The sequence below is a fragment of the Aulonocara sp. 'chitande type north' Nkhata Bay genome, linkage group LG13 (assembly GCF_057382095.1).
Source record: "Aulonocara sp. 'chitande type north' Nkhata Bay isolate Kocher_YH1m ecotype deep benthic linkage group LG13, A_spYH_male_GT1.1, whole genome shotgun sequence".
NCBI lineage: Eukaryota > Metazoa > Chordata > Actinopteri > Cichliformes > Cichlidae > Aulonocara > Aulonocara sp. 'chitande type north' Nkhata Bay.
In genome coordinates, this window is record NC_141356.1 from 23,427,790 (window position 1) to 23,441,543 (window position 13,754).

Genomic DNA, 13,754 nt, shown 5'->3' on the forward strand with positions numbered 1-13,754 from the left:
GTTGCATGTTCTTTAGTGGAACGACTAACAAAAGCACTTTTTTGTTGGTTCTGAATTAACGATCGGATCTGAAAACGTGACATGCTTAAAATAATTGAGATTAAAAATCTTTTGTATTCAGGCGTGGTTGGACCTGAGCTGACCAACGCTAATGTCAGCATCTTCATCACATCTGATGCTGGGAACACCTGGAGAGAGGTACATTACATTAACTGTTAGATTAGGGCTATGGGTACATTTTGTGATATTAGTACCTGTACAATGTCTTCATCTCGATAGGTAGTGCTTTCTGAATGTATTACTCTGTTGAGTATAATCAGGTTTTCCTTTTGAGTCTTTTTATCCATTCAAGAAACCAGTAATGTCTTCCCCATGACTATTCACTGAGTGTAATACGGAACAAAAGTTTTAAAACATATGACTTTAGTGAGCTATTATCTGAACAAAGAAGAAGAGAACAAAACAGGGAATCTGAGCTTTCATTGCCAACTTTCATTCCTCAGTTTTCAGCTGCTGTTGCTGCAGTCACATTTTCAAAAAAAAACCCTACAAAACAAAAAAAACAAAGGCGTGAAGTTTGACAGCCAGCCTTGTGCATATCTGATCTTTAAAACAAATAAAACAAAAGGAGCATTTAGACTTTTTGCCATTGGCTTAAGTCTGAAAAAAATATCAACAATAAGAGCAACGCTCGCTTGACGCTTTCCTTTATTCACACAGCTGAGACTCTTGTGTGTTCCTGCTTGTTCGTTGTATAGGTGTGAACATGCATGTTCTTGTACTTTGTGCAGACTTGAATTTTTCTCTGGAGTTATGAAGTGGAGCTGATTATGTCTGCAGGTTTTTCAGGAAGAGTACAGTGTGTTTTTCCTGAATCAAGGAGGATCTCTGGTGGCCATCCGACACACACCTCTGCCAATTAGACACATATGGTAAGGCTCTCCAAGGACGCACCACATCTTTTTAGAGACTGTATTCAATCTTCAAAACAAGGGAGTTTGGGGGGGGGGGGGGGGGTTGCTTCCCCTCTGATGCTTTTCATACAGAATTCAGCTCTATTTGTGGCTGGTCTGTCTGTGATCCAACCATTGTTCTCTCCCTCAGGCTGAGTTTTGATGAGGGCAGAAACTGGGACAAATATAGCTTCACCTCCTCTCCGCTCTATGTTGATGGGGTGCTGGGGGAGCCTGGAGAGGACACCCTTATAATGACGTAAGATTTGAAGGAACCATGAAGACTCAATGTGTTTCATGTTAGTTAATTACCGTCCTTGCTAATTATATTTTACCCAGATGAAGACTTAGAAGAGTTCACAATATTCTTGATTTTATTTGATATGGATTTTGGGTTTCATCAGCCAAGATGTAGAAGAAGGGTTTCTCTGCTCCTGCAGAACATGGGTTAGAGTCAGTGTATTGTTATTATTATTATTATTATTATCAGTGGAGTTACAGGTTTTTCACATATTTCTTCTCAAATCTACCCCACATTTGATTAATTTTCTTGCTTTTCTGACTTTTTTGTGTAGAATATTCGGTCACTTCAGTCATCGATCTGAGTGGCAACTTGTCAAGATCGACTTCCGGTCCATTTTCCAACAGCGGTGCACATCTGATGACTATCTGACGTGGCAATTGCACAATGAGGTAAGGCGATCTTTCTGCTATTTGACTAATGATAACGCGAAGATTCATCCATTGATTAAAGCCAAGAGAATCACTTTGATTTAGCTGCACAATAAAAGCAAGATGGTAAAAAAGAAACAAAAAAAAGAATTTCTGAAATGTTTATGATGCATTATTAATCACAGGGTGAAGTGTGCATCATGGGAATGAAGAGAATCTTCCAAAAACTGAAAGCAAACGTTCGATGTGTCAAGGCCAGAGATCAGTATATTTCCCAGATGTCAGATTCCTGCCTGTGCACAGAGGCGGATTTTGAGTGGTGAGTTCCCTTCTCTGCAGCTACACTCTTTTCACTTCATTAAATCCAATGCACAACACTTTATCAATCTCCAGAGGCAGAGTCTGTGAAGTAAACCTAAGGCACAACAAGAACAGTATTTGAAAAGATCTATTTTATAATTCACTACTTGTTATTCCTATTTCAGTCATGTTCTTTTGTAAATTTAGGACATAACTTGGTAATAATAATAATAAAAAAAAGTTTCACGAACACAGATGTTTTTCTGCTTCCTAGTATATTGTGCAGTTCATTTATCATGTCACTTTTACCACACGGTGTTACCCAAACTTATATTTATGATAATATGCATCGCAAAAGTATGAAAAATCTCAATTATAAAAAGTTTAAACACCACATGATCACGAGATAAAGAAAAATGTGGGTGCCCAGCCTTCGCAATCACATGAAAGCAGGTTCATTGCTGCATGATTCAAGTGCCCTTGAATAGATTTCCATAATGAATAGCAGTAGTGGTTCACTCTACACTCTATTATTAGCTACTTCTGTATGTCTAACAAGTATTGCTTCGATACTTGTTTATCACTTCAGACTGTCTCATCCTTTCTTTTATCTTTCTCATCTAACCGGTGCTGATTGAGCAGCACAAACTAATATAACACAAGCTTAACACCACTTTATTACTAGATGACTTCTGGCTCCTGAGAGAGTGTTTCCCTGATCATGATGAAAGATTTCTGACAGATCAGTCTTACTGATGAATACTTTGCAGAGGTATTATAATTGTGTGTTTGTGTTAACACAGACAATGCTTTTGCTGCCTCAGAAATTTGATGCAACCCCCCCAAAAACATCAAAACTTCAAATACTGCTTTGCTGTGGGGACTTTTCTCTAGCCCAGAACATTTCTGTTTGAAGGATGCATGTAGTTATTGATTTTTTTATTTTTATTTTTTGGTGTGGGGTTTGGGTATTTTTTTAATATATAAATAAACGATCCGTAATCTTGATAGTGTCTTTTTCCCTACTGAAACAGCGACTATGGGTTCGAGAGGCAGATCGATGGCACCTGTGCTCCAGCTTTCTGGTTTGTTCATTCAGCAACATCTAGAGACTGCATCGCAGGGGACAGCTTTCTCAACACCACAGGGTATGCTTGAGTCACTTGTTCATTATGTTTTTGATTTAATTCAGTTTTATTTGTCAATGCAGTTTACATTGCACAGTAAAGACCATCAATAGTAGAGAGATCAAATATCCCCCACCGAGCTAGCACTTGGTGGCAGTTTTCACAGGATGAGATTTCTGGTAGAACCAGATTGAAATGATGCCAGAAAAACAAGCAGCAGATGCACAAATGTTTTTAGTTAGTTTCAAATCAGCCTTCATGAATCACCAGTTGTTGTGTTAAAATAGTAGTTTTCATACAATGTAATTTCCAAGGTTAAAAACAGATGGAAAACATGCTTGAAAGAGACGTGTGTGGAGTTTAGGTAATTAAAAAGATCAAACCTCTGATTTTCTTACTTCAGATTAAGAGCGAGGCTTGCTTATATTTATTGCCACTATTTAACTGTCAGCCAAAATAAGCCAGCTGTATAGCACAGGCTTCCCACCACACTGAACATCACGTCACATGCTGCTTAAAAACTAGTCATTAAACAAGACTAAACCAGCCAACATATGTGGGAAATATGATTAAAAAAATATCCAGTAATAAATCTGTTTGCATTGATATCTATTCATAACAGGCTAATTAAACTCACCTAATACAGCAGTTAAATATGACAAACAGTCGTATCCACTGTCTACATGGGTTGTGCCTGCTTTTATGCTCATGCCGTGTCTGACAGTCCTTTATTTTAGAAGTCCTCTCTTTTCTTTTACGAATTCTAGATATCACAGAGCTTTGTCTAACAACTGCACCGAGGGAAACCTGTTAAAGTACAGCCCCAGACGACAAAAGTGTCCCAGTCAGGCTCCCAAGGGCCTCCAGCTCTTCACCAATGAGGGAACGCTGGTAGCAACTTTGGGAAAGAATGTCACCTTCTTGGTGTTTCTGGAAGAGGTGCTGAGTTCACTTAAGAAAAAAAAACCCATGTACTTTACATTATAGGGTGAAGCTTTTAGGGTGCATGCTCTTTTATTGGTGTACTGTATACCAAGATGCTGTCATGAACATATCACAGAGGACCGAGCAGCAGCACATCAAATAAATATGCTGTGACATGATTTACAGCATGATCTCATTCCAGTAGATATTAGAGAAAAAGCACACGGTTGTGTGTCAGCGAGAATGCTGACAAACAACCAAGGTTACAGCGTGAGTGACAGTATTTTCTTTTCTTTTGCAAGGGTCTTGGCTCCATGACAAGTATAACAGTGGACTTTGGTGATGGAACCACTATATCCTATGTGAATATAAGCTCCATCGACGACGGGGTCAAGCATATCTACAGTAAAGTTGGCATCTACCAAGTTTCTGCTACAGCAAACAACGCTCTGGGCTTTGAAAGGATCGTGCTCTACCTCCATGTCTCCTGTGAGTGGAAAAAAAGTAACTTGTCCTGGATAAGCTCCTGCTAAAGCATACAAAATCATATAATGCATACACTTCCACTTCCATGCTAGATTTATAGGCATCATTCATAATGCAATGCTCATATTAAACCTTAAAAGTTCACATGATTCACACAGTTTTTTTCTGATCTTGGTGTTGTATGATGTCAGTGACATCTTTAATACAATCAGCTCAGGCAATACAGCTCTAGCTCACAGATGCCCCACCCACCTGCTGTTCAAACCTTCTGTTAATTGTTTACATCAGACGAAAGTTGGCTTAAAGGGAGCTAAAACAGCTTGAGGGTCTACACCATGGCCCAGTGTAAGATAAATGAGGATTATTTTGAAATCTGAATCATGCAAAGCCATGTCCAAAAATAAAAATATGGAGCTGGAATATACACGTATATAATACAGCTAACTTTGCACCAGCCTTCAAATAGATCAAAACACTTGGACTTTTGAACCTTTAGAGTGAAAAAGTGGTTTGAAAATGCACTCACGCTCCTTCTGCGGGTTCAGATCGGCTCATTAAAGTAAGACTTCACCGAAAAAAAAAGAAAAAAAGCTTTGAGTGTCATTCATCCAGCGTGGGTGTGAAAGACAGCTGTTTGTTGTCTCCTTGTTGACAGAAAAGAGCGCCACTGGTCAGCTTGAATTTACCTCATTATAACAGATTCCAATAGTGGCACTTTCATGGGTGCAAAAACATCAAAACATCTGCAGACACTTGTCAAATCACTCCTGAAGCGCATTCAGCTCCATCCTGCCTGTCAATGTGTTCCAGGCCGCCATTGTTGTGCCAGAATACTGTGTGATCAAATACGTGGTTTCTCTTGAAATTTGGAGCACCATGAAAGCTTTACGTTTACGCATTTTAACAAAAGGTACGACTTTGGAGTTTCTGTATTTTCCCTCTAAAGGTCAACTCGAGCAGGTCCAGCTTTCTGCTCCGTCAGTGGTCATCAAGAACAAAGCAGTAAACCTTACCACAGTGCTACAGCCCAGTGATGTGGGAACAGTCACTTATTACTGGTGGTTTGATAACAAAACGGAGGTAAGCCATACTTTCTCCTACTAAACCATGCCGCCTGTTTACTGAGCAGCATGATAGATAGTAGACAGTTTCATCTCATCTCATGCCTCTATGCCTTTTTAGCCTGTTGTGACCCTCAGTGGCGCAATGCCCTTCACTTTCTCCAAGGAGGGAACTCACACTGTTACTGTTCAGGCTTCAGTGGGCAACACTGTCCATCAAGATCAAAAGAGGGTATCAGTTTATGGTATGTATCTTTTTTATGTTACCATCATTTTCTTCACCTAATGCACTTAAGTAGCCATTCGATAATTGTTTTGCCTCTAGAAATTGAGAGTGAATAACTTGAAAACTTTATGGCTTCTGACAGCACAAAAAAAAAGGGTTCAGTGATGCTTCTTTCAGCCACATCTCGTGCCATTCATGAGTGAAGGACGCTGGCTGTGTTGCAGTAGAAATTGTTTAGTTTAATAACTACAGTTTTGATCATGTGAAAGCTCTGTAGGGGTTATGAGATGTGCCAGAAAACATAAAAGCATTGCTGCAGTGTTTCTATGATCCAAGTTTAAGCCTGGGTAAGCAAGTGAGACCAGTTCATTAAGTAAGAACTGTTCTTACTTAATGAACTTAATTCTATTTTTAATGACTTGGGGGCATTTACTTCAGGCTCCAGATGTTTTGCCTGTTGTTTCTGGAATTACAATTACTTTTACAAAGATATTCATTTTTTACAGACAATCAACTTTATGAATTTTGGTTGTTTCTGTGTTTTATTTTTATTTTTATTGCTTGCAATTAACAATGTGTGTATAGTTTTGAATGTGTATGTGCTACTAAATTATGCAACTTATGATTGCACTGTTGTCTTTCTTGGCCAGGACACTGCTATTTTTTTCTAGTATAAATGAAGGTAATTATAAATAATGACAGAGCATTTCTTTAAATTTCGTTCACTTTTTATGCTAGTTTGCAAAGTTAATTGTACCACATATGGAACTGGCACATGAACAGGACCCATCACTCAACTTTAAATGCATGCATTTTCTTCTGCTTATCCAATTAAAGTTTCGAGCCTATCCCAGCCATCACAGGGTGAAAGGCAGGGTGTAACCTGGACAGGCCACCAGAATATCGCAAAGCTAACACAGAGAGGACCAACCATTCACACTCACACCTGTGGCCAATTTTACAAAGAATTTCCAATCAACATGCATGTCATGAGCTGTGGGGGGAAATTATACCTGGAGTGTACCTATGGAGGCAAAAGGCAAACATGCAAACACCACACAGACACACAGTGGATTCAAACCGAGGCCCTTCTTGCTAAACAGCAGTGTTAACCACTGCACCTCTGTGCCACCCTCACCATAAACAATAAAAATACATGTAACACAGACAAAGACAGCAGAAACTCTGCACAGAATTTCTATTTATTTTCTTTTTGATATAAATTGTTTACTAACATTTAAAAAGATGTAAATTTTAATGAAAATACCAATTTTTGAGAAGTCCTGGGGCTGCTCTTTGAATCTAATAAAACACTTAGCGCTATAGCAGATCTCCAGTGTGAAGCAGTTCATTTTACATTCTGCCAGTAGTACAATCAATACATTTTATCACTGGCACTCCGACTGTCTTTTCTTGTAGCAGCTAATAAACAAAGTTGAGGATTTAGCTGCAGCTAATGATGCATGCACAGGAATAAACAATGTATTCTAAAATGAAATAAGAAGGTCACCAGACCAAAAAATATATGCAAGAAACGACACTTTTGCCAGTCAGTGTAAGGGTTATTTGAAGTGTGTGAAGTGGATAATTGTTTAAAGAGTTTTTTTTTTCATGAAGTAAGAAGATTTCTGCCTATATTTCAGATTATTTCCGCTCACACGTGTTGGCATTTTCATCTAATTTGGATGAGCTGAACCCCGGGGTGTCTGAGTGGAGAGAGGACATCGCCAGAGTTGTGAAAAACTGCATGGTTCAGGTCAGTTTTTCAGCTGCTGGTGTTATAAAGGCTGTAACATGAGTAGGAATAAACTAAACTTCAGAAATCTCATTTAGATTCTGGCAATTAGCAGCTTTACACTAGTGTGGAGGAGGGAAAAAAACTCTAGTCACTGTCTAGTGAGCTGATAACACTTAAGATTTTGGTTACGCTACATTTGTAATGTATGCATGTGATCTTGTCAAGTGTTTCACTCCAATAGCTGCAGTGTCTTTAACCTCAGTAGCTGTGTAATTAGTCGTTTCGCTCTGAACGCTGACATAGCGCATCACTCGAAATCATTATTACGAGCGCAAGCTTTCAACTGAACGTGTCAAAACACTAAAGGGCAGTAAAAGTGCTGCTATGACACTTGCCTTTTGCCTCTGTGAAGAAGAGAATGACGGTGAGAGAACACCACAACCTCTAGTAAAAAAGAGCCACACTGTGGTTAAATGTGCCTGGTTTTCTCTTTCAGACACTGTGGGGATGTGATCAAAGCAGCGGGTTATGTAAAAGACCTGGATACTGAGCTCTATATATATCCGACAGTAGCCCTCAGTATGAAACATTCACTTTGACCTTCTGTCTTGTCAGATATGACCACAGTTTGCACCAAGAAACTGACAGCAGACCTCTGGTTACGGCACAAATGCACTAAAAGCTCTGGCCTTTACCAAAGACTGTCATATTGAACTTGCATGTTTAACTTGATTCGTGCATTATACCTCGACAGTGACTGGTGCTTAGGCAAATGATATATGAAGCAGAAAGCAGAAAGAATTTACTCGTTAATACAGATGACCCCCAAGGATCGTATTTCAGGGCCGTAGTGCACACTATCACCTCAAAGTGTGTCAGTTCAAAAACCTTTTTTAATGAGGTTTTGTTGTTATTATAAAAGGTCACTGGAATCAGTGAGGATCAGCTCCTGGTCACAGTGCTTCCAGGGCTACCAACTACAGCAGAGATTTTCATTGTACCTGAGAAGAGGCCAAGTGACAGAGCCATGGATGAAAAGTGGGCACACCTGGATCAGGTACTGTCTCATAAATCACTATAACGGTCCTTGACAGATACTCAGTACACTTTGGTTTTCTGTAATCCACAAAAGAAAATAAATAAATACAAGAAGTTGAGGAGTTAAGAGACCATCTCAGGAGAGAACATCTCAGGAGAATGCCTCCTTTCCTTCAGAGTGTCATACAGGATTGTTGAGCTATCAGTATAAGCTAAGTATTAAAAACATATCTTTCTATCACTGCAGCTGTCTAGCAGGCAGGAGAGGACCCAAAAGTAGCACTCTAAAAACACCACATAAACTCACTGACTGGACTGAGGACATAAATACACATGAGGTAACAAGAGGACAGGCCACAGGTGTGAACACAGGTGACACTAATCTAGACAAATGAGACAAGGGAAGCAAAACTGAATGTGTTAGGAGACTATTGAAGTAAAACAGGAAGTAAGATAACCACAGAGACAAAACCTAAGACTCACAGGCTTGACACCGGGACCGGGGACAAGACAGACTGAGGCTGAATCACAAAACTCTTGATAAACTAGAAAATAACATTCGGAAACCAGACATCATTATCTCCTGCTTTCAAAAAATACAAACCCAGACGAAAACTCAGAACAGTTTCTGTCACCACAGGGTTGCATCTTGCTTTGCAGATACACAGAACATTGTATTTACCATACCATAGTCTTAAGCTAAAGGATAAAAATGAAAGTGGTCTGCAATTTTTTTTTTCACCACACTGCCTCCTGCATTGATTTTTTCCCCCCCTGAGAAACTCTTTGCATAAATTTCAGTTTCTCATATATTGCTGCAATCATCCCTAATTATCTAAGATTCTTTCTCCAATTTCCGATTGATGTGGAGCATCAAGCTGTTTTTAGAGTCCTTGGTTATATGTATTGGAGAAGTGTTTTAAGGAGAGTTACATCTTAACTTCCCTTTCTCTCTGTTTGTCCACAGTACTGGAAGTATGTGTGCGCTGAAATGAAATTGTATTTGCACAAATTCCCCCTCTCTTATCTCTGACTACTGACTATTATTTCCTGTTTCCAGTTTTTCTTTTCTTTTATGTGTTTGACAGACAGAGTCTGTTATGCGAGAGACTGCCTAATTATTATCCAATTATTTTATGCTTTTATTTATTACTTCTTAAAATGTCTTCTGCCTTCTTTGGTGCCACAGTTTCCCTTTTTTTTCCATTCCAATCATCAACTTGGGGAGACTTGAAACTTGTTCTGGCAAGACAATACATCAAAACGAGCATAATGTCTGCTCTTGTTTTTGTCAGAGTTACATTATAGTTGCATAGTAACACAGTTTTAAGTGCAGCTTGACTTGGAAAGTCTGCACTCCATCACCACCTAACATTAAGGTTAACTCTGACAAAAATAAATGCAGACGTGATGCTCATTGTGATGGATTACCGAAGTCAGCCAAGTTTAAAGTCTCTGAAAATGCATTTTCATACCATTGTGAAATGAATGGATGCCACTGGCTGCTTGGTGGTGAGGAAAAATATGATGTTATGCCTTGGAAAAGGTCAGCCGTAATGAGGACTGTACATTTTTTGTGGTAATTGGGCTAAAGCATGCACAAACTCTGGTGTAGTCCATCAAGTGAGAACTCAGTGAATAAGAGGAATGTGTTCCATATAGGCTCATTGTTATTATTATATAGACCCCATAGGCTCTTTTCTTACACGAGCCAATCTTTCAGTAGCGTCTCAATAGTCTGTCCTCATGCACTTTCTTGTTTTTTGAGTATACCCCTATTTAATCAGTATTTCTCTTCCTTATCACGCGTATTATTTCACAGAACCTCCAAACTGATTTTAAATCTGTATCACTAAACTGTTAATTATTTCAGTGTTTCCACTGATTCATATTGTATTTCAGGCACTCCTAAAATGTAATACTTTATGTCAACACTAGAGGGCAATGCCTTCCCGTGTAAAAGCACTGCTGCATCCATCAGCGCACTGAAATAACACTCAGAGTATCTCAGAATGTGAAATTGGACTGACAGTCACCTCTGTGAAGTTTTGAGACTTGCATAAACCTTTGGGTAACGATAACAACTTTATTTTAAGCCGCCCGGGCTTCGTGGTTGTTATTTTCTTGCTGTGAAATAATATTCCTGGAAATGTATCGTGCATCATGTTCGGAAAAGCTATCAAATAGGTAAACAAAGCAATAAAACAGAGATGTTTTTTTAAAGCTAGACAAGCTCATTTATTCATAACGGAAGAGACTACAATGTATCACAAGTAAACATAATTTTGCTGGCTCACAGTCAGTCTTGAACTACGTTAATAGGTATTTAATTACATTGATGCATCATATAATTGGCACCATCGAGAAAGGAGACAATCTGGGGCAGGCGGCTGGGATTGGGAATTAAAGAGATGTATTTATCTAAAGCCTGTCTGATTACCTGGCAGAACCTCACAGACAATAGGGTAATAAATCTTCAGTTCACTGTTCTCATCTCCAGTGAATGACTTGCAATGTGGAGGCACTGAGTGAGCGCCAACACATACACATGTGCATCGATGAGTGCATGTGTGGAGGAGCTTATTAAAATGTGTAATAGATTTACTGACCCTGATATGCCACTAGAACAAAAAGTAATTATTCATACTGTGTAGAGCGGTCTAATTTTAACCAGTGGAAAGATTTTAGAAAGAGCGAGATGGAATTAGTGAGGCATGGCTAAGGACTCAAATGGGCACTGGGAAGGCATTTTGGTCTCTTGCTAAATGACTGCTTCATCAAGGTGTGAAAAGCAGGGGAACTTGAGTCTCTTCAGGGAGAAAAATTAAAACAGCAATTTTAAGATATTAGAACACACTTTGATTTCCAATAATGTTGCCTCACTGAACCTATAAATGGGCAAATCACATTCCCTTTAAAAGGAAGCATGACAAGGAAATAGTTTGAAAAACTCCCCGCTGTGATGGAAATGGCAGAAGATTATTTTTTAATGTCACTGCCACACCATAAGCAGAACACCTGGTTACCTGATAAGGTTTTTCCCCCACCATTAAAGCCTGTTAGGTTTCAGTGCAGCAGGTTTGGTTTTCCCTGTGTCACATCACCATTTGCTCCTCTTTAGATGGAAGCAAAAACTCTGATCCATAATTCAAGCTGTTGGATGGAATGGCTGTGGTTGAAATATTGATGACTGTGAAATATTCCTATACAGCTGCCGCTAACTGAGCCTTCTCCGCTCTGCCACTTCTCGTCATAGCTTTCTCAGGTTCTGCTAAGTGCTCTGAACCAAGACCTCATCCAGTTCACACTCAAACCGGGGGTGCAGGTAAACGTGTACGCCACACGGCTGTCTCCAGGTGAGCCTGCTGCATCTGTCACACACCTACCTGAACAAATGGCAGGCAGTCTGATCCATTTTTGTTAGAGATGTGTTCCAGACCCCATTTCTGGGGTCGTGTTGGGGCCAGACTGTGTGCGGTTCTTCTAGTTTGAGGCTGAAAATGAGATCTACATGTGAACGAGCTTTCAGCTTTTCAAATGCTTATTAAAAATTAAACAGAAGTCTGGAAAGTACAGCTTATGTATTTTGTCATATTGTTGTATTCGTTTTCCATGTTCTCTCTGTTTATACTGCGCTGACTGATATTTAACAGAATTGCTATATAATCTTGGCCTGCATATGTGCTCATTTTCTCCATCTTTCTGCTTCAAAGCTCCTCTCGTGGACAGCAGTGATAGTGGCCACAGCGGCACGGCGGTCATCATGCTGGTGTCAGTTGTCCTGATGGGCCTGGCTGCCTTTGTTATATATAAATTTAAAAGGTACAAAATACTTGGGTGACAGAGCACAGTCAGAGAAAGATAAGTTAGGCGGAGTCATAAAAATAAGCCCTCTGATTTGCAGACGCATCCATGAAGTTGTCTGCGATAAAATACATTATTGCTTTGTTTGTTTGTGTGTATTCGCACGGCCCTATTTAGGGTTGCTCCCATTATCTAGAAGCAAGCACCTAACTGCCGAACTCCTAAAACTTTCCAGAAGTATTCAGACTCCATATATCTCTGAGTTATGGACATCCACGACACAATAATAGCTTGAGAAATAAGACAATTCCCCTCTGTCTCAATCTGCAGAATATTACAGGGAATGACAGGCTAATCAATTCTCCCAGAGCGCTGAATGGGTGTCAGAGTCCTGCAGTTATCAATATTCATCTATCTGACAATGTGAGGGTTGACCTTTCGGAAATGCTAAACACAGCTATCCAAGGTGAGGCATACTCTGCAGAATGGCAGGAAAGGTTGAGAAGATGAATCCTGAGACAACACACATTATACAGTGAGGGACATACAGTAAATAGCATCCTCTGCTGGAGGTAATCCCATGCCAATCACAGGGGGATGGTTTTGTTCGTCAGTAGTTTGTGGAATTTTACTCATTATAAAGCAAACACTGCTGAACTTTATGGATAGTAATTACTACATTAAGAAATCAACTTGGAGTTCTTAAGCTCCCCCAAATGTCACAGCACCAGCTGCAGCACAAAAACACAAGGGGGTGAATCTGAAATTAGAATGCAAGATGTTAGTTTTAAGCAGAATTGGGGATGCATCTGAGGGGATGAAAAATTGATTGAAAAGTGAGGTGAACAATACGAAAAGTGAGAGAGCAATGCCCAGTGGAATGCAAAATGCCCTAGTTTCCAGCTTTCAAGCAATCCTCTCCCATCCTTAACAGTTAAAAATAGTGCGTGACACATTATGCCTAGTGAAGGCATTAGTGAAACAGACCTGATGGCAGGTTTCCATTAACTTGCTTCCCTTTCCCCACCTTGTGCACGACCTGCAGGAAGATCCCAGGCATGAACACATACACGGCAGAGCAGCCTGACAAAGAACAAGAGGTCATCCCGTCAGTGACCTCCATAGCCGTCCCAAACCCTGAGGGGGACAAGCTGACCGCACTGGATCACGTGGATGTACAGCTGGACTCAAAAAGCAGAGGTGTGTAGCGCTTTGTTAAAGCTACAGGCTTTATTCAGCTTGTATCAGTTTTTTAAGCAACAAAATAGGTGTCATCTTCCCAGGCAGCCAAGCCGGCGGTGTACTTGTCACTAAAACTGCATAATTACTTACCTGATAGAATTGAGGTAACTGGAATTTTATTTGTAGTGCTAAGAGCAATAACAAAATGACATTTAGAAGATTTGTTTCTTTTCTGGGACATTA

The 13,754-nt window shown here is 39.7% G+C and overlaps 1 protein-coding gene across 2 annotated transcripts in view; it reads left to right on the forward strand.

The window, feature by feature from the left end:
- LOC147316092 (VPS10 domain-containing receptor SorCS1-like) overlaps positions 1 to 13,754 on the forward strand; it is a 66,405-nt gene that overhangs the window by 34,660 nt on the left and 17,991 nt on the right. For both annotated transcript variants that reach the window (XM_086259290.1, XM_086259289.1), the window contains exons 12-26: positions 122 to 198; positions 841 to 932; positions 1,105 to 1,212; positions 1,529 to 1,646; positions 1,811 to 1,944; positions 2,960 to 3,073; positions 3,820 to 3,991; positions 4,279 to 4,465; positions 5,409 to 5,542; positions 5,645 to 5,768; positions 7,393 to 7,505; positions 8,410 to 8,544; positions 11,782 to 11,881; positions 12,239 to 12,347; positions 13,375 to 13,529. In XM_086259290.1, the coding sequence (XP_086115416.1) occupies positions 122 to 198; positions 841 to 932; positions 1,105 to 1,212; positions 1,529 to 1,646; positions 1,811 to 1,944; positions 2,960 to 3,073; positions 3,820 to 3,991; positions 4,279 to 4,465; positions 5,409 to 5,542; positions 5,645 to 5,768; positions 7,393 to 7,505; positions 8,410 to 8,544; positions 11,782 to 11,881; positions 12,239 to 12,347; positions 13,375 to 13,529 (1,872 nt within the window). The remainder of the gene's footprint in view (positions 1 to 121; positions 199 to 840; positions 933 to 1,104; positions 1,213 to 1,528; positions 1,647 to 1,810; positions 1,945 to 2,959; positions 3,074 to 3,819; positions 3,992 to 4,278; positions 4,466 to 5,408; positions 5,543 to 5,644; positions 5,769 to 7,392; positions 7,506 to 8,409; positions 8,545 to 11,781; positions 11,882 to 12,238; positions 12,348 to 13,374; positions 13,530 to 13,754) is intronic.